Source organism: Cetorhinus maximus, chromosome 9, assembly GCF_964194155.1.
Source record: "Cetorhinus maximus chromosome 9, sCetMax3.hap1.1, whole genome shotgun sequence".
NCBI classification, from domain to species: domain Eukaryota; kingdom Metazoa; phylum Chordata; class Chondrichthyes; order Lamniformes; family Cetorhinidae; genus Cetorhinus; species Cetorhinus maximus.
Window position 1 is genome coordinate 87,156,848 of NC_135887.1, and position 21,731 is coordinate 87,178,578.

A 21,731-nucleotide genomic window follows, 5' to 3' on the forward strand; every position below is an offset into this window, starting at 1 on the left:
TTTGATCTCTAATCAAACAGACGATCTTAACCTCCTTTGTGTATATTGTTAGGTTTTTAAAATCCTCACTATCCTTTCTCTTTCAAACTTCAAGGACCAGGAAATATTGAAACTTCAGATTAACACTTGCATGAATAAACATACCACTAGAACCCTTGTGTACAGAGTCCGTGAGATCAATGCCAACTATGCTTGGAGATAGAGAACTCAATAGGGTCAGAGGGCTGCATCTTCCCCCCACCCCCAAATAGTATACAGTGCTCAGGAGTGCTGTTCTTTGCTTGAATTGAAACAATAGCCCTGATTTTAACTGTCCACATAAGGCAGGAGGTCAGTTAAAATAATGCAAGTCAATTCACCCCTCCAATCCTGCCGCTTTCCCACCGTGTTCCAATATTAACAAACAGACAAACAGGTCACCTACAGAAAGAAAGCAGGGTCCTATTTTAAATTGAAGATCATGTCTAATTATGGTCGTCAGGACTGGATCTGCAATTACAAACAGATCTGGGCGGTGGGGGCAGTGCCATCTCCCTGTCAAGCAAACTTGTCAGGAGCTGAACCCTGGGCCAGAAGGGAAGTTTTAACGTTTTATTTTAGGCTTCCTTGTGGGGCAGCAGTGTTCTGCCAGGCCTCACATGGAAGCCAAGGGTCTCCTTTGTTACCTCCATCCTGATTTCTCACAGATCTGTTCTACTGCTGGTGGCCAAAAGATTCACCCCTTGCCCCTTCTCCTTTTGTGGACCCCTAATTGTGACCAAAAGGCTTCTTACTCCTCTTGATCACTGCCAACAGTTTTCTGTTTCCTCAGACCTCCAGACACAATTCTCACCATCAGGTAATCAATCTGACCAGTTATTAGGGGAGACTCTTAGTTTTATTTAAATGAGACACTTCTTTGAGAATGGTGGGGCCTCCAAGTTGCCACCTCCCACTGGGCTCCCCCGCACCCTTCTCACCTGCCCACCGCTTGAGAATTGAAACCAGTGTGTCAGAAAAAAAAGTTAAAAGTCAAACTTTCAATAATTGGCTCAGTAAAGGTGTGCTTACAATAGTTTACAATCTGTTCTCCTTCTGACCTTGCTCACATCTCTGGATTAATTAATTCTCAAATTAATTAATTCCAACATTTTGATGGAATTAAAAATTGAATTGTTCTGTAATGACCATCAAACTAGTAGAACTCCTAACTGCACATGGTGTTCCTGTGACAATGTTGCTTCATATTCATCAAAACACAACACATTTTTACTGTAAATATTTTAACAACTAACTTATTAAACATAGTACAGGTAACATTCCGCTTTTATCACATTTGACCATTATTATCATGTTGAAGGTTTTTTGGAAATCCACATACATTGTAAATCCACAGCTACTCTTCCTTTCTTGAGAAAGACCCCAAGGGAAGCACTGTAATTGACTTCAGCATCGTTGGTTCAGGGAAGAGAAACCTATGCTCATGTGTGAATATCAAATGAGAATAAAATTGAGTCTATGATGCCCAAAGTGTTGGAATAGCCTGTTACCATTCACTATTGAAGCTCTTATATAAAAGGGCTACTTTTGATGAAGCACAAGAAAGTGACTAAATATCTCAGGGAGAGAAGAAATAGAGTCAAATAGAATTGGTATTTAATTTCTCAACAAATTAATTAAGATTAAATAATTGAAAGACTAAAAATTGAACTTCTGATAGAAGAGTACATATTTCTCTTATGTATGACAGCAGCTGGCAATTTTCTTTTTTGTGGGTAGCAGAACAAGCAAGGAAACTGGGGAAAAAAATTACTTGGGAATTAATTTTCGATTAGAATCAAATTATCTCTTGCTTCTTGGGTCCAGCAATTTGTTCTTTAGTCAGCTATTTTGTTGTTTCATGTGCCCATTTTTGGTATCTGGCAGCCATATGTGATTTTTTTTCATGTAATGCATGATTCTGTTGGACATTGGAGCCAAATATGATTTTCTCTGGAAGGTTTGAGCTTTTTTCTCTCTCCTTTGCCCTATGTGGTAGCACGAGAATAATTTCAACTTTCTTGGAGAAACTGTTCCAAGTGTGTGGCAAACAGCGTGAATCGGTTAGTATACACAAAATCAATTTCCTTGTTTGCAGAATCTTTATTTATGGAATTGGGAAATGGAAATTGGAAATACTTGCTTAGTGATAGTGAGTTTGTCACGTAAAGCTGCCCAAGCCACATCCTTTGTCTTTATTTCATTCACTATGTTCACAGTGATTTTTCCTGATGTCACAAAGATACATTATGTCACAGTTACCCTGCTCCAGTATACTGATGATGTCACAGAGGTACAAACTGTGCTGGAAACACTTGCAGCTTAAAGTATCAACAAGGGAAGATGGTTTACAGGATGCTTCCAGTTGGTCTGATCAACTCAGCCCAGAAATACTTGACAGCAGAGAATTTCAATTTCAGAGTGAATGCTACCAGTACCATCTTGAAGATTAAACAGATCTGGACCATAGAGTTTTTGAAGGAAAACTCCCCCATGGTCCACATCAGGAGCTCTCTGAGGAGATACTTAGCTGGAGATAATAATGGGAAAATAACCTGTGATCGGGAGGTTCCCAATCCTTATAATAAGTTTGTAATGATCACACATCCAGATGGCAAGGTCTCCTTCCAGTCTGAGGAAACCAAACGGTACTTGGGAGGAGCAGAAGACAATATCACTTGCTTTGCTCAGGCAATCTCAGAAAGTGAGAAATGGGTGCTGCATCTAGCCATCCATCCCAACATCAGCATGTTCAACCAAGGCAAGAAGAAATACCTGCGGTACGATACCAGTGAGAATGCAGTACAATGTGACAGCGAATTGCCCTGGGGCCAAGATTGTGTTATGACGCTCATGTTTAACTTCAAAGGTACAAGGGACAATCGATCTTTAAAGCTGATTTTATACACTTAAGACCCTGCCTGTATTGTATATTTGCCCCAATTTCCTCCAGCTTTCTGCCATTGCAACTCTGATTGATGGGAGATGTATAAGTGAAGCAGAGCTTAAATGACCTGCTAAAACAGTTCTCTCTGTCATAGCCTCTGTACATCCCCAGTGATATGTCCAACAATGTAGCCTGCTTGAAGTCAAGAAGGTAGAATTTCAGGCAATAGTGTTTAAGCATAAATATTTTCCTTCTAATTTTCTCCCTTAATCTCCTGTGGTTGCTAACTTCTTTGCAAGGCCACAATTCCACATAAGAACATAAGAAGTAGGAGCAAGAGTAGGCCATTTAGCCTTTTGAGCCTGCTCCACCATTTAATATGATCATGGCTGATTTGATTGTGGCTTGAATTCCACTTTCCTGCCAGCACTTCATCACCTTTAACATCCCTGAAGATCAAAAATCTGTCTAACTCAACCTTAAATATATTCAATGATCCAGCCTCCACTGCTCTCTGGGGTGAATTACAAAATTTTACAACCCTCTGAGAGAAGAACTTTCTCCTCATCTCTGTCTTCAATGGGAGATCCCTTATTTTGAAACAATGATCTAGATTACCCCACATTTCTCTCAGCATCTACCCTGTCAAGTCCCCTCAGAATCTTAAATGTTTCAATAAGATCACTTCTCATCCTGCTAAACTCCCATGAGTATAGGCCATGCCTACTCTTTCCTCATAAGATAACCCTTTCATCCCGGGAATCAACCTATAGAACCCTTTCTGAACTCCCTCCAATGCAAGTATATCTTTTCTTAAATAAGGAGACCAAAGCTTTACACAATACTCCAGGTGTGGTCTCACCAATGCTCTGTACAATTGTAACAAGATTTCCCTACTTTTATACTCCATCCCCTTGCAATAAAGTGCCATTCTTCACCTGCAAGTTTATAGCATGAGTGTTAGAAAGGCATTCAATGATGGGGTGCATTGGCCTGACATTGACACCTCAGGGCTTTCCACCAGGAGAAATAAAGCTGGAATCCTGGACCAGAGGAAATGAAACCATTTGTAACACTCCATCTGCTGCCATGTTTATGGTCAACAACAACAACTTGCATTTACATAGCACTTTTAACATAATACAAGGCTTTTCTCAGGAGCAATGTCATGCAAAATTAGACACCGTGCCACATATATATAGGAAAGCTGACCAAGAGCTTGGTTGAAGAAATAGATTTTAAGGAGCTTCTTAAAGAAGAGAGAAGCCAGAACTGAAGGAACAGGGAGTTCGGTGAGTTGTAGGCTAAAGGAGGTTACAGAGAAAGGGAAGAGCAAGGCCATGGTGAAATTTGAGGAAAAGTTAAATTTGAGATGTTGCTCACTGGAGCCAAAGGTGTGTGACCACAGGAGTGATGGATGAACAGGACTTAGTGTGAATTAGGATACAGGCAGCAGAGCTTTAGGTGAAGTTTATGAAGACTGGAAGATGAGAGACCAGCCAAGAGAGTGCTGGAATAGTTGAGTCAGGAGGTAACCAATGAGCAGCAGATGGACAAAATGCAAATAGAAATAGGAATGAGACGAAGATAGATCCTTATGGATTCCAGAAGTAATGGCGATGAAGCAGGAAGAGAAGCCATTGCAGATGATTCTCTGGATATGACTGGGAAGTGGACAAGAGCAATCCCACTCAACCAGACAATGGAAGAGAGGTGATGAAATAATGCTGTGGTCACAAAAAGCTGCAGACAGTTGAGGAAGGGGGAGGAAGGATAGTGCATTATAGCCATAGTCACTTTAGTTCTAATTTGTGACTTTGATGAGCCTTGTTTGTGTTATGGTAGGGCTGGAAGCCCGATTGGAGAGATTCAAACATGGGGCTGCGGGAAAGATGGACATGGATTTGGGAGATGTCACATTCGAGGACTTTGGAGAGGAAAAGGAGATTGGGGATGGGGCAGTAGTTTGCAAGGGCAGAACGGTCAAGTGTAGGTTTTGAGAGGAGGGTTATAATGACAACAATAACATAATTCTGTGAAAATGGCTACAGCAGGTCCATGAAACTTTTTACTTTTCCTCCTTAGAAAGAGTTGTAAATCTTTTATAACATTAACATGATGTGATATAAAAAGTTTCATTTCATTTTGTTCCTAAAGAGAAGAAATATAGCATAAGGACAAGTAGCGGAGATCTTATTGCCTGGAATGGGAAACTTGAGCCCTGTCAGTCATCGCGGACCTTGTACATCCCAGAGATAAGGTGTGGAATGATTTGCTTAAAGGACAATGAAGGAAGATTTTTGACTGGACGAGACAGCTACATTAGAACCATCAAAACTGACAGACCCAGCCTGGATGAATTTTTCTCTCCTGACCCAAGCCCTGGGCAAGTCACCATCAGATCAATACTCAACAGCAAATATGTCAGTCTTAAACCAGGTAAGAAGCAAAATGCATCAAGTGACACCAGAACAGCTTTAGTAAACTTAGATGTTATCAGAATATTGACAATTTTGGTTTCACCACCAAATGTAAGCTTAACATCCTACCTCCTGTTATACCAACAGAACAGAAAATCGCAAATTCTGGAAATCTGAAATAAAAGCCAGAAATGATGGAAACATTCAGCAGATTAGTTAACATTTGTGCAAGTTAATTTTTCAGGTGTAGAAATTGTTGCACCAAATCTGACCATTCTGCCTTTTCTAGGGGTCAAAGTGTTTCTGATAGTACTAAGAACAGGTATGCTTCCTTGTAGCCAAGCAATGTCCTAAATCAGCAATTGTTAATGGCAGAGCAGATGGATCCTCACTTACTATCACTGCCATTATATCTGTAGAGAATGCTTCCTGTCTGAGGTCCTTAGGAAGTCCTCACCTACCTGATCTGAAGTTTTCAATAACCTCACTCGCTATAACAACTTTGAGTCTGGCCTAGGTACTTGGTTAGATTCAGTGGTGCCTTTCACTCCCATAAGCAGTCTGAGTGGGAATTGACTCTCACTGTCCTATATCCACTTACACTACAAAGTCATCCAAGGATGTAACAATGATATACACTTGTGACCTGAACAGGGTATTCATGTCTTTCATACACGTACTCAAGTTCTGTACTACCAAAAGACTAACTTTGTTTTCCAAATTAATTCGTGGAAAACTGAAAAAAAACCCAAAATATGACACAGACTGGCTTTTTTCCTAATTTTTTGCTGTTTCTCTATTATTTCTTATTTCTCTTCTCTTTATCCTCATTTCTATGCCCTCAGCATCCCACTTTCTCGCTCCCAGTTTTCCCTCTTCCTTCTATCCCTTCACATTTTCATTTCTCTCTGAAGCAAAGCCTGCCATTGTAACAATGCAACACATTTAACACTGATTCAACTGACCAACCTGCTATGTAGTCAAAAAGTTGCTTTGCTCCAAATACAAATGTTGTACAATCATTTGAGGGGGTGGGAAAAGGTGCAAGAATAGAATGAGAACAAAAGTGAAGCACTTGACAAAAATCTGTGCCAAGATATTTTTTGTAATATATGTCTTCATAGGATGTTGTTGATGCTGGTAAGGCTACCTTTATTGTCCATCGTGAGTCACATGCTTCCAAGTAGCCAAAGTTGTGTCCTGAACTAGGAATGGCTAATGACAGAGCAGCTGGGTCCTCACTTACTATTGCTACAAATACATCTGTAGAGAGTGCTTCTTGTTGGAGGGGGCCTAACTCTGGGGTCCCCCTCTGACTAATTAACTCATTAGAAAGATAGGGAAATTTTAATGCCAAAAAATGGATGGGTTTGGCTCAGGTGGAAGGTTCAAGTATTAAAAAATCTGAATCCCAACTTCAACCTGCCCTCTCCCAGGTGGGAGGGGAGTAGGCAACCAACTTGGCCCAGGAGGTGGGTTGGAAATTTAAATATTATAATGACCCTGGCATCCTCATAATGGTCCACAATTTCAAATTGAACTCTGGCCAGCTGGACTTTTGTCTCCCGGGAAACCAGTAACTAAAGAAAGGTGAGGACTGCTTGATCCAGAAGGTAAATGCCTTTCCACTGATCTGCCTCGCCACCCATCCCCCAACCTCAGACCCTTTCAATCTCCCCCAACGTCCCCTATTAGACCTGTGATGTCCCATGCCTCCCTCCACCCTGGCCTGTGATCCTGCCAGCCTCTGACTTCACCCACACCCCTTACTCGGCCACTGATCTCTTACCACACGAAACCCCACTTCCCCACTCCCAATCCCCTACACAATATCCAACATCTGACCTCTCAGGCCTCCAATCTCCCGCAACTCCCATACCCAACACTTCCATTGACCTCTGATCTCTTAAATTCGGCATGGCCTGAGAGACACCCGTTCTTTTGGGTTCCCCGATCTCAATCCAGCACTTGTACTCCCTCGCCACCTCCCAAGTAAAATTCCAGCCCATAGTAACAGTTTCAGGGATGAGAAGATCTTTGGCCCATATAGCCCACCTATCTAAAGTATTCCCTTGGTTCATTTCTAATATACCTCAATTCCATTTGTTCAGGAGAACTGGTCTCCTTACTCCTTGAAATCCACTAAGGTTTCTTATTCGACCTGTGCTAACAATCTGTTCCACAAACTTTTACCACTGATTTTGAAAAAACAGTTCTCCTGTATTTCTTATTTTCTTTCATTGTCTTTAATTTGTAAATATGCCCCCTTTTGCTTAAATTCTATACATGGTTGAGAAGGTTACTTACAGTCAATTTTCCCAAATCTTTTATAACTCTAAATACCTGAGAAAGTGGACTTCATTCTTAAACTACTTTTGCTGATGGTGCTTCCACAATGTTGTTCAATAGAAAATTCCCAGATTTTGATCCAGTGTCGATGAAGCCATTGTGATCTGTGTCGAAGTACTGGTTGGATTTATACAGTGAATAGCTGAGCCCTAACATCAAGAAAATCCCTGGTTTAATCCCAGGTCTACATAAAATAAACTGACCTCAACCAGAACAGCAGTAGGAGTGCTGCAATTGAACTTGTGCTTGGGGAGGAAAAAATAACCAGGGTTCACATTGCTGATCATGATCTAGGGATCCCTAGAAGTGTATGTGTGCCCGTATGCAAACTTCAATTGGGGTTTGGCTGCGAAGGTCCCCATCAAATAACCCATTGATTATTGTCAAAGCTTGCACATGAACAACAAGCTGCATTGAACTTGTGTTCCAAGAATGAGTCAATGCCCTGAGGAAGGCAACAGAGAAAATTAGTGAGAAAATGAAGAAATTTCATAATTTTAAAATTGGATACACATCACAACATGTTAATTTTCAGTGGAGTACTGTTGTATCTCTTTGTTAGGTGCAGATGTCTGCGTACACCAGTCACAAGTGACAGACTCTGAGATCTTTCAGATTATCATCAATAACACAACTAGGAAAGCTTGCTTCCGTGGTATTTCAAAGGACTACCTTGCAGTGGTGAGTAATTAACACAGATGTTTTCAACTGACTAACTCAGGAATCTTGATGTTATGGAGTAGAGTAGTTATGGAATGCACTGAAACTTAGTATAAGTGGGGGACGTTGATGTGACTTATTACTGTGATTTTAAATCATAAAATTATGGAGCTTACCAGGTCTGGTAAATATATCAATGTGTTAGCCCAACAGTGTAAGATAGCTGAACTGATATGCAGAGACAATAATTACCCTTCGGTGCTAGCTAGGAGGAGTTACTGAGATGGACAATGCAAAGGAACTACATCTCATGTCCTAACTTGCACCAAGTCCCATTCATCCATTATCCTTGTGCTCGTTGACCTATACTGGGTCACAGTTCAGCAATGCCACAATTTTAAAATTCTTATCATTATTTCAAAACTCTCAATGGCCTCACTCTCTCTATCGCTGTAATCTCCACCAGCCTTACAGCCCTTGAGATCTCTGCATTCCTCTAACTCTGGCATCTTGAGCATCCACAATTTTCTTTGTTCCATTATTGGTAGCTGTGCCTTCAGTTGCTGAGGCCCTAAGCTCTGCAATGCACTTCCTAAACCTCTCAACCTCTACCTCCCTTAGAAGGAAGGATTTTCCACTGTCAGTATGCCAGCCATAGTGTATCATATAAATATACCATTTCAAGCAAAGCTTTCAGTCAACTCTCATTAGTTAGAAAAAGAGATTTACCTTTATTTAGAACTCAGGGCACCACAAAGCACTTTATAGCCAATTAAGTACTTCTGAACTGTTTGTCACTGTTATAATGTATGAGTCCAATAGGAGTTCAATATCTACTGCCGGAAGCTTGCAAAGTAGGGCATATCTTCTTGAACTGCCACAGCTATTTAAAGGGATTGCAGCAGCAATTTAAAGGTAAGTGTCCTTTTGGAAACACAAAATAGTGGACAGTACAAAAATCATTTCTGATGAATTTATGGAGCAGCACCTGCAAAGAACGCCTTGCGTCACAGATGCAGAAGTAAAGATGCTGCTGCAGAAAGTGGTTGAAATGAGAGGGTGCCTTGTTTGGCACTCCAGTCCAACCTCCCCACAGGAAAACAGTGCAATGTAATGGGAAGAAATGGTGGAAAGAGTGAATGTCCTCTCCAACACTCAAAGGATTTCTCATCTGTAACTGTCAACCTGAGAAAATCTGCCAAGCTAAGGTTAAAGGACACAGTACAGTTTCAAGTACATATCCAATTCCCTTTTCAAAGTTCCGATGGAATTTGTGTCTACCATCCTTCCAGGTTGTGAGTTTGAGATGTTAGCAACCCTGTGTGAAAAACTTTCTTCCCATTTCCTCTCCCAGTCTTTTAAACAAATTGTTTTAAATGTTTGAGCTCTGGTTACTGACTCACTTGCCAGCAGAAATAATTGTTCCTACTTGCTCTATCAAAACTCTTAACGATTATGAATACCTTTATTAAATCTCCCTTTAACCTTCTCTGCTTCAAGAAAAACAATCCCAGCTTTTCCAAACCCTCCACATATCTGAGGTCCCTCATTCCTGATATCATCCTGGTAAACCTTCTCCAAGGTCATGACATCGTTCCTGAAGTGTGTTATCCAGAATTATACACAATACTCCAGCTGAGGTCTTATCAGTGAGTTGTAAAGGAAGTTGTAACTTCCTTGCTTTTATATTCAATTTCCCTATTTACAAGCCAAGGGTCCCAAAGTACTTTATTCATCACCTTATCAATTTGCCCTACCATCTTCAAAGATTTGTAAGTATGCATTCCCAGGTTCCTATGCTCTTGCACCCTCCACAAAATAATATCAATTAAATTATACTGCCTCTCCGTGTTGTGTCTCCCAAAGTGCATCACTTTATACTTAACTGCATTAAACAGCATCTGCCATCTGTCTGCCCATTTCACAAGTCTTTCCATGTCCTCCTGAAGTCTGCTGCTATCCTGCTCATTATCTACTACTTTGCCAAGTGTTGTATCATTCACAAACTCCAAAATTGTACACCCTATACCCACATCTAGGTTGTCTGTATGTAACAAGAAAAGCAATGGTCCTAATACTGATCCCTGGAGGATCCCATTGCAAACTTCACTCTAGTCAGAGAACATCCATTCACCATTACTCTCTGCCTCCTATCCCTTAGTCAATTACATACCCAAGCTACCACCATTCCTTTAATACCCTGAGTTCTCTTTTCCAAACAGGTATGTTATGTGGTATTTTATCAAATACTTTTTGAAAGTCTACACATACAATATCTACTGCACTATCTATTATCAACCTTCTATTACTTCATCAAGTAACTTGGTTAAATTAGTCAGACATGGTTTGCCTTTAAATAATCACAACCTGTTACACAATGATTGCTGTCCCATACAAAGCACTCAGATAACCTTACAGCTGTTTAGTTGCTTAACATGTAAAAGCATATAACTGCGCAAAGACAGGTGGCAGGTCAGAACATTGGAAAGAATATAAAGAACAGCAAAGAATGAGAAAAAGATTAATAAGGAGGGAAAGTTAGAGTATGAGAGAAAGCTAGCTAGTAATATAAAGACAGATAGTAAGAGTTTCTATAGATTGTTAAGTAAGAAAAGAATTAACAAAGTGAGCATTGGTCCTATAAAGTCTGGGAAATTGATAATGGAAAGTAGGGAGATGGATGAATTGAACATGTATTTTGCTTCGGTCTTCACTATAGAGGACAAGTAACATCCTGGAAATAGCTGTAAATCAGGAAATGGAAAGGAGGGAGGAATTTGGGAAAATTACAATCACCAGGGAAGTGGTATTGAGCAAATTATTGGGGCTGCGGGCTGACAAATCCCCAGGTCCAGATGGACTTCACCCCAAGGTCTTGAAAGAAGTGGCTAGTGAGATAGTTGATGCACTGGGTTTATTTTTCCAAAATTCCCTAGATTCAGGGAAGGTTCCGTTAGATTGGAAAATAGCAAATATAACTCCTTTATTCAAAAAGGCAGGGAGACAGAAAGCAGGAAAAAGGCCAGTTAGCCTAATATCTGTCATAGGGAAAATGTAAGAAGCTATTATTAAAGATGTTATAGCAAGGCACGTAGAAAAATCCAAGGCAGATTCAACGTGGTTTTGTAAAAGGGAAATCATGTTTAACCAATTTATTGGAGTTCTTTGAAGGAGGCGCATGTGCTATGGATAAAGGGGAACTGGTGGATGTACTGAACTTAGATTTCTGGAAAGCATTTGATAAAGTGCCACATCAAAAGTTATTGCAGAAAATAAATGCTCATGGTGTAGGGGGTAACATATTGGCATGGATAGAAGATTGGCTAGCTAACAAGGAGCAGAGAGTTGGCATAAATGGGTCTTTTTCTGATGGCAGGATGTGACAAGTGGTGTGCCACAGAGATCAGTGCTGGGGCCTCAACATTTTACAATTTATATAAATGACTTGGATGAAGGGACTGAAGGAATGATTGCTAAATTTGCTGACGACACAAAGATAGGTAGGAAAGTAAATTGTGAAGAGGACATAAGGAGGCTACAAAGTGACATAGGCCAGAATTTTCCATTCGTTGGGTGGGCGCAGCGGGCAGGCCCGGGAGCGGCTGGGAAACAGTTCATGCTGCCTGCGATCGGGCCCTGACCGCGATTTCATGTTGGCTGGCCAATTAACGTCCAGCCAGCATGAAACAGGCGCTGAGAACCTCAGCGCTGGCAGGGTGGGGGGGGGGGGGGGGGGGCAGAGGCGGGAGGAGTGCGAGCGCTAAAGTCTGTGCATGCGCAGGGAACATGCACTGAAAGCTCCTAGAAGGCACAGAGCTGCCTCAGGGAGCTGAAGAATTTTACAATCAAAAATAAAGATTTTAAAAATAAGGGAAATATGTCCCCACATGTGACATATTAAAAACTATGTTTAAAATTTTTTATTTTTAAAAAAATTACTGTTGGAAACCTCATCCCGCCTGTGGATGAGGTTTCCTAAAAAATCCAAAGGCCGCTTGGCCGATTCGCATGCCCACCAACCGTAAGGTTGGACAGGCAGCGGAAAATACTGCTTAATTAATTGATTAATGGGCTTAATAGCCCTCTTAATTGTCGGCGGGCTCGAATCTAGAACTAGGGGTCACTGCTTAAAAAATAAGGGGTCACTCATTTAAGACAGGAGGAGAAATTTTTTCTCTCAGAGGGTTGAGAGTCCTTGGAACTCTCTTTCTCAAAAGGCAGTGGAAGTAGAGTCTGAATATTTTTAAGGCAGAGCCAGATAGATTCTTGAATAACAAGGGGGTGTAAGGTTGTTGGGGGTAGGCAGAAATGTGGGGTTGAGATTACATTCTGATCAGCCATGATCTTATTGAATGGCGGAGCAGAGTCAAGGGGCTGAGTGGCCTACTCCTGCTCCTGATTCGTATGTTCATATGTACATATGTCCATATGTATGTATGTATGTATGGCCATACTACAGCAGGACATACTTTGTAGCTGCACACTTGTACATTTACACTTTTAAGATTGACATGCAAGTAATTCTACTGTTAAAACCCAGTGTATGCTCCACGTTTATTTGTTCACATAAATTAAGGAACATCTGGATGGGCCCTTGGACACCATTGAATGTGATACCAACACTTCTAACAGCTCAACATTCCTTTTTTGTTTGCGGTACAAGGTGGCACACAACAGGAGGGAGGATACCTGCATGGGAGGAGGACTTCTCAAATTGAAGTCGAAAGAGGCCACATTCTACGATTTTAGGATTGAGTCAGAGGATAAAGCCATTTGCTTTCCCCAAGCTCAGGATTGGTAGCATCCTTCTCCTGTTACTTTTGCGATAATCACTCAGTCGCTCACAGCACACAGCGTACTGTTAAATAAGTTTTAAAGAATTGATAGCCATCTTTGATTCGCACCTCACCTGTTGCATCAGCAAACATGTTTTTCCTAAGAGCACCTCCACAGTAGTAACTTCACTAATTTTTGTGTGTTTTCCTTTAAAAGTCAATTGTGGCTTTTTACATAGTTGTGGAAGCAGCAGATATCTGTGAGCACTCAGCGATGAACTGATTCCATACCAAAAACTCAAAAAGAATAACTAATTATGGGAAGCCCCTGGTGGTTCATTGGGAGCCTGCCAGGAGTAATTAGTAAACCAGTGATACAATCAGTAGAGATGCCAGCAGTAATGTAAGGTACCTGGGCAGTTAGAGTTCAGAGATTACTTCAGTTACCCTAGCCAACCAGTGATTCCTGCTGGAATTTTCCATGTGTGAACATCAGGTAAGGATGAAATTAAGCTTGTTCAATAATGTCAAATAATCCTGCCAATCTCTGTCCAGGCTCAGGCAAAGAATGGGCACTTAAGAGTGGTATTGAAAGAGTTGTCAGTGCCCAGGAAATCACACTCCAGGAGTGAATCAGTACCTTCAGGTGATTGGATGTGAAAATGTTTCTAAAAATGGAGTGAAAGTGTTCAATTGGACCTTTACACATAATGCCTATTTCTATTCTTTTACCTTCAAGGGCCCTCAAAATATAATTGTGGCGAGCCCAATTCTGACTGACGATTGTTGGTTTAATATTGTGTACAATGGGCCTAAAGTGGTTATAAAAACAGGAGATGGAAAACTCCTCACCACAAAGTCCACTGGTCAGCTCATGGTGGGATACTATACAGCTGGTGAGTTACAATTTACTCTTCATTCAGTCACTCATACACCCTTTCCTTTGTCCATCCATGCATTTGTGAGTTAATAAATGTTGTAAGGTTGCTCTTCTGCTGGCCTAATGGGCAAAGATACTGCTCCAAATATTATAAAGATAATAAAAAATATTATACACATCAGCAGTTTGATTTGATTTGATTCCCAGTTTGTGATGCATTGTGCTGGCTGATTGATCTAAATGGGGTGGTAGAAGCTGGGCAAATATGACAGCGACTAAATAAATTAAGAAACAACTACTGTCTGTTATTTGGAGCTTTAATCATGGGAAACTGGCAGCACTACTTTCAAGAATCTCTAAGCACTTGTTTAAAAAAAAGCTGCAGCATTAACTTTGTGAAGCCCAGTACAATCTGAGGATTTCTGTGTCCTCTGGGGAAGGCTGTTGATTGTTCACATAACATTCAGTAATAGAGAACTTGGAACGGACTCAAATTCCAAGTTGAAAACACTAATCTGATTTAGTGTCTTTCATCAGATATTTTACAGGAAACTGGGAGACACTTGGCTGTAGGTGGGACAGAAGCTATGAATGGTGTGGTTGCACAGGTAGATTTAAGGTTGGGAGAGGCAGCAAGGTGGGGGAGGGGGTGGATTTAGGAGGAGAGTTTGAGAATGCGGAGCTTTTCACTGACAGTACAGCGGGGAGAGAGGAAGGGGCACAGACAAATGTTATAAATACAGGATGTGTGCTAAGGAAAAGGGCTGCCAAAGGAGACCATGGAGCAATCTGAAATAAAGAACAAGAATTTCATATAAAAACAAAATACTGTGGATGCTGGAAATATGAAATAAAAACAGAAAATGCTGGAAATATGCAGCAGGTCAGGCAGCATCTGCGGAGAGAGAAACAGTGTTAACGTTTCCGATTGATGACTGTTCTGATGACAAGTCTATGACCATGAATTGTTAATTCTGTTTCTTTCTCCACAGATGCTGACCTGCTGAGTATTTACAGCATTTTCTGTTTTTATTACAAGAATTTCATAGTCAGTGCAGTGCAGGTTGGAGAGCCAGAAATGACAAGCACATGGGATGGGATGCGACAACAGAATTCTGAATAGGTTTGAGTTTATGTAAGTTGGAATTCAAGAAGCCAGTGAGAAAGGCATTGGGAGAAATCAAGTCTTGAGTTGACAAACATAGGTGAAGGTTTTGAATGGCATGAGAGTGAATGAGGGATGTAGGTAAGTGGACAATGATATGGAGATTGACATTAATCATCATAGTGAAAGACTGGATGTAGAGTTTGAAGCACAAGCTGAACACCAAATTTGGATTCAGACTGACCAAATCACTGAGAATGGAGATGGAATCAATACCTCAGGTACAGCTTACAGCATAGCATAATGATACAACAAAGGAGGCCAATTGGCCCATCATACCCTGTGCTGGCTCTTTGAAAGGTCTATCCAATTAGTCCCACTTCCCTGCTCTTTCCCCATAGCCCTGCAAATGTTTCCTTTCCAAGTATTTATTCAATTCTCTTTTGAAAGTCATTATTGAATCTGCTTCCACCATTCAGGCAGGACATTCCAGATCCTAATAATTGACTGTGTAAAAACAAAAATGTCTTCCTCATGTTCCCTCTGTTTTGTTTTTGCCAATGACCTTAAATCTGTGTCCTCTGGTTAATGACCTTCTTGACACTGGAACCAGATTTTCATTACACACTCTGGCAAAACCCTTCATGATTTTCAGCACCTCTATCAAATCTCCCCTCAACCATTTCTCTAGTCCCTTCACGTAACTGAAGTCTTTTACACTTGGTATAATTCTAGTAATTTGCACCCTCTAAGACCTTGAGATCCTTCCTAAAATGTGATGTCCAGAATTGCACACAACACTCCAACTAGGCCTAACCAGTGTTTCATAAAGGCTTATTGTAATTTCTTGCTTTTGTAATCTATACCTCTTTTTATAAAGCCAACGATCCCGTATATTTTTTAACAGCCTTTTTAAATTGTCCTAGCACTTTCAAAGCCTTATGTACTTACCTACCCGGTCTCTGTTTCTGTACTTTAAAATTGTACCATTTAGTTTTTTGCCTCTTCTCATGCTACTTGTCAAAAGTAATCACTTTACATCCCACTGTGTTAAATTTTACCTGTTATGTGTCTGCCTATTTCACCTTTTGTCTATGTTTTCCTTAAGTGTCTAATTATCCTCTTCATTTGTTTACTATGTTTCCAAGTTTCATATCATCTGCAAACTTTGAAATTATGCCTTGAAATTAATAGATATCCAAAAAATAGCAGTGGCACCATCACCAACTCCTGGGGAACACCACTCCAGTCTGAAAAACAGGCGTTCACCTTGAATCCCTGCTCTTTGTGTCTTAGCCAATTTTGCATCCATGCAGTTCATGCGATTTTGCTTCAATTTTACGAATAAATCTATTATGTTGTACTCTATCAAATGCCTTTTAAAAGGTCACATACGCAACATCAACAGGACTACTTTCATCAACCTCATTACTAACAAGATGGCTTTCATCTTGTCTGTATTAATCTTGAGAAAGTTTTTACATGACTTGATCAACGTCATCAGGTGTGGAGTGAAGGGTAATGGTGAAGAAGCGATGATGTCGATAGAATTCCACTCCAATCAAAGCCTGATCTTTACTGCAGCAATCAGGCTGGGGCCAAGGAGTGGCTGCAGTATCTTCCAGTTTTGGGTGTGTGAGGTGGGATGGGCAAGGGGTGCAGGGGATGAAATGAAAGAAGCGGAAGGAAAAGGAAGGGAAATTAACATCAGACAGAAGAGAAGCAGGAGTCTGGTAGGCCTTAGCACATTTGGGAAAGCTGCTGTGGTGGCCTGTGATCAGGGAACAGGATTGTTTGGCTGTTGAGCTAAAGAAAAAGGGATAGAAATAGAAGCAATAAAAGAGGAAATATCCAAATACTTCAAAAAATATATGGTAGTCTACCATGTTCTGAGTTAGGTGCCTCCCTACTAAGAATTGTGCAGCTGATAATAACAGAATAAAGAGACTCGTGAGGATTTAAGCTGTGAGTTTCAGTAGTTATATCATGGTCTGTTGTTTCACAGATAATTCTCAAGAATTCATTCTAAAACTTACCAACCGACCTCTCCTAATACTACAAAGTGATTTTGGCTTTGTTGCATTTTGTTCTGGGACACAAAGATTAGATGGCAATAGACCCATGTATGAAGTAAGTAGGATGACTTCAGATGAAGATGGCTACTACCAATTCAAACTCGGTAAGTTTACCATCAATATAGTGCAATAACACTTTTGAAAGAACCCTAATTATCTCTTCGAAAAATAAATAATTTTACCTTGGATTTAATTGGAGCTGTTTTGTAACCCAGAGACAATTAAGGTTCTTCCAGCTTTCCTCCTGTTCACTCCTGAAGTGATTCTTGCAGAAATATGGTTTTGAGAGCCAAATTCTAGTACTTTACCCAACTAACCAATCTTCACATGTCGGCCTAGTTAATGTCAGCAGTCAATTCAACCGTGTGGGACTAGGTGAATCCCTCCTACACAGAGTCAGCATGTACACAATGGGCCAAATGCCCTTCTGTGTTGTAACCATTCTATCCAAACCCAATCCTGTGCTCACCCAGTGCATCAGGGTTACCCATCTCCCCTCTCAGCCACATGAGTACATGAGATGAGGAATCCATTTAATCAAGACTGATGAGAAAATAAAAAAATGTTTTAAAGGGGATTCAGCATCAAAGAAAAGTTGATTATTAGTTCACATGCAATTTTAAGACAAGTCTTGATTGCTAGATTCTCTCTTTAAAAGTGGTCCTGTTATCAAGTCTCTAAGTCACTGCCTATTAGTGAAACCTTTTGAAAGGGGTTAAGATAGTTAACTGACTCCTTTTTAAATGACACATAGTCAGCTGAATTTTCCCACAATCCCACATTTCATAAAGGCAGATGTCAATGGTCACCAAAAGCTTTCCCTGTTTGAGGCTTTTGAACTTATGGTTAAGCCGACATTTTGTGTTTAACTCCTCACACCTAGTCAATCAAGTTCTGCTCCAGTGATCACATGACTGTGAAGAGTGTAAGGTGACATCTCCATTCATAAGGACACATGAGCAAGAACTACAGATAAAAATTTTGTCCCTTCTTAGCTCAGAGCCGCTATTGCTTAACCAAATCCCATGCTTGAAATTTTCACTCATGAACTGTGTACCTTTCAACTAAAAACAGCCAAACCATATCTTTCAAACTGGCTGCAGTGGTTAGCAAAATGGCACTGAAATATTTGGTAAATTTTTAGGCTTCTACGAGATATTTCTCTCATGCTGAAGGCAAAGACCACTCTCATGAGTGAGCTCTTACTTATTACCAACCAGAGTATGATCTTATGTACACAATTGAAGTTATTTTCAAATTCACCAACTGGGCAATGACTAGCTGGGGAGGATCGACTACTCCTTGACTAAAATCGGGTGGGTCCTGCAACAGTGTGCATCTGTTCCCTTCAGCTTTACCACCTGGGCAGTATAATTGAAAATTACTTCAAATATTCACTATTATCACAATCTCTGGTATCCAACCTTTGTAATAACTTTCTGGATTTGGCATGAGCCTTTTTTGGTTGTTGCAGGATTAAACTATCAGATGGTGTGACTTAGACTATAAACTACAAATCAGATTTATTAAGAAGATGGGGTAAAGAGTAACAAAATCAATGTGCCAAACAAAAATCAGATTCCATTTAATTGTAGAACTTAAACATATAAAATAATAACAAAATATGCAATAAATAATTTGCAAAACCTCTTAATACTAAATCTGCACCAGCATCTTTAACATTAAACTGTACATGGGGTTCAATTTAACCACCATGGAGTATTTATGTGGAACATCCACATTGGCTGCAATACAGGAACACAGGAATAACTCCAGTAAACCTGTTCAAAATATATTTCCATCCTCTCCAAAGTTCAATCAAGATCAAGGAGAATCAAATATATTTATTTGACATCTGTTTTTCTCTCCACAGATGCTGCCAGACCTGCTGCGTATTTCCAGCATTTTGTGTTTTTATCTCAGATTTCCAGCACCCACAGTATTTTACCTTTATATATCTTTCACATTTGCTGTCAAACATCCACACAATTTAAAACAACGGATGGCTGGGGTCCATAACCCATCCTTCCTGTGTGCTAGATTTAAATTTATGACTCGGTTCTTTCCAGTGAAACTGATGAAATACTTAAATTGGCTAATTTATTTCTCATTTATTGAGCAATTATCTTATTTGACTGTTTTAAGGATACTACAAGCAGGTAAATAAGGTACCAATGACACCATTAACATACTCACGGCACTGTTTCATCAGAGTTGATTTGGTTCCAGCAATGAACATACTGGTTTAATGAAATGTTCCATTCTCAAGTTATTTCAAAGAGAAATTATCTTCATTCTAGAAATACTGGAAATAAGAATATATACCACAGCCAAATCATTTCATTTTCATTACAGTATTCCTCTCTCCTCTTTCTTATTCCTGTTTTCCTCTCTTCTGTTTCTCTATTTCACCGTATCCCTTGTTCTATATTTATCTTCCTCTCTGGGATTTGCAAGTCTCTCTATCTTGTTTTTTGTTGCTGGAAAGTGAATTAAGGTATGAGATGGCAGTGAAGGTTGGGCTATCCCAGAATTCATAGCTGTGCTGAAACCATCCCCCTCTAATAAAACTAGAAATAGTATCCGCAGTAGTTTTTTGTTTTTAGTTTTTTGTTTTTATCAGGGTGAAATGTTGGATACTGCAATCCTCAGGCAGGTGCAACATGAAACATTCAATCAAGAGGTGACCAAAGGAAGCCAATGAATACACTCTCGTTATTGAGGGTTATTGAGAATTATAACAGTTTATCTCGGCCCTTTTAAGTGTGCGTTCCTGTCTTGCACCAGTCCCATGGACTTTTCCTTCCAAACGCTCAAAATAAAACTCCTCTCTTATCCGAATTCTGGTAAATCCCTGGTTAATCTCTGTTTGCCTCCTTATGTTCTGGTTCAGTGTCCACAGACAAGTACTGGGAAATGGACAAAGATGGCTTCATCAGCGGTACTGGAGAGCAGCCAATCAACTTCATTATCCAGCTGGTTGGTTCTAATGTTCTTATCCTCAAGGCACCAAATGGCAAATACATGATAACACAACAGAGCGGAGACTTCAAAGCAACAGGGGAAGATGCCAAGACTGCCACAATGTTTCTTTATTGATCAACTTTAGAAGATCTGATCTTGAATCAAAACTAACACATTAAATCCCCGAATAAGTCTATATGAATAGCTAGAATAAATTATATATATTATACTTTAAACCCCTTCCTCTATTTATTGATAATATTTAGTTTTGGATAGCCATTTTGATGGGTAGCAATTGATTTGCAGTTGATTAGAATAACAATTTTCAAATTGAGAAACCAAATGAAAGATCAAGATTTATTGTTCAAAATGCGCAAACACTCAAGACAGTAAGCAAGAAGGTGAATAAATCATTAGATGACACTGTGCTTCGGTTTGTAGAATGTAAGAGGAATAGATGGTGGGAAGTAAGGAATTCCAGTTTTGAGATCCAATGAATGATCAGAATAGGAGATGGTATGATTTTAACATAGTCAAAATGAATGGAAGAAGAATGTGTAGAATGCTGGCTTAAAAAGAACAAAGTTTAGAGGAACAACAAAAAAAACGAAAATATTGAAGTTAGCTTTAGAAGTGACAATGCAAGAAATGTGGGAGCTCCATTTCAGACTAAGTGAGACAGTGAGATCAATAAAGGAGTATAGTTAGATCCATTAAAGGCAAGAAATAGGAGGTATGGAGTGGAATTGCAAACATTATGAAGAAGCTTCTTCTAAGAACTGAAAGAAACAAGATTTTCATTCTCTAATTAGAGGACATGGAAGAGATCAAGATTTAGTGATTCCTCCATTGTATTGTTTGAATAATGTAGATTGTGTACATTCAAGATATAAATCCAAAGCAAATTTAATGAGTAAAATCATTGCCAAAACAGTAGATAAGGTTGCGAGAGTGGAGAAAGTTATTGCTATGAAACGAGAAGAGAGTCAACAGAAAGAGGACAAACCTTGAGCTGCTATACTGATAACCTAATTAGAGATGGAGCCAGATAACCACGAACACAGCTTTGCAAAGTCCAAGTTCTTGTTTAGAGGTACACAGAGTGGACTCCCCAAGAAAGCTTATACAGTCAGCAGTTGAGCCATAAAGACCACCAAGGTCCCAGGTTTGACCCTTTCTCTATTCTAACATGGGCGATCCCAATCAAGGCACCTACAATTGCCTTCAGAAAATAGCAATTTTTAAAAAAATGAGTGTCCATTAATTCCTGTAAAAGGTTTTGGCAAATTTAAATTAATTGTCCAAAACAATGGAAAATGGATTCCAAAATGCTCTCTTTAAATATTTTTTGTGATTATTGTTTAGAAAAATGAAAATAAGGGGGAAATGCGTTGTGAAGATGTCTGTGTGACAAGAAGGGATGAAAGAAATTAGTTTTTCTCAAAGAAATACAAATTGTATAGATGTTTTATTAAATACATTTTTTAAAATACAACTGGACAAGCCAGTTCAGGGCCATAACATTGTGCTACACGTAGTACATGTTCAGTTAGGTAAAAGCATGCATCATCAATTCAATAAGCATCAACTATATTCTG

At 39.8% G+C, this 21,731-nt stretch overlaps 2 protein-coding genes across 2 annotated transcripts in view; one reads left to right on the forward strand and one right to left on the reverse strand.

The window, feature by feature from the left end:
• Positions 1 to 3,321, reverse strand: part of LOC144684798 (lysosomal membrane ascorbate-dependent ferrireductase CYB561A3-like) — a 198,751-nt gene extending 195,430 nt beyond the window's left edge. The window contains exon 1 of the mRNA XM_078549031.1: positions 3,309 to 3,321. The gene's annotated coding sequence lies outside the window, so the exon portion shown is untranslated. The remainder of the gene's footprint in view (positions 1 to 3,308) is intronic.
• Positions 2,362 to 20,268, forward strand: LOC144684797 (fascin-like). The gene is made up of 6 exons (XM_078549029.1): positions 2,362 to 2,887; positions 5,063 to 5,344; positions 8,237 to 8,355; positions 13,849 to 14,005; positions 17,100 to 17,273; positions 20,063 to 20,268. Exons 1-6 carry the CDS (start codon positions 2,362 to 2,364, stop codon positions 20,266 to 20,268), a joined length of 1,464 nt encoding a protein of 487 aa, XP_078405155.1.
• The last annotated feature ends 1,463 nt before the right edge of the window (positions 20,269 to 21,731 follow it).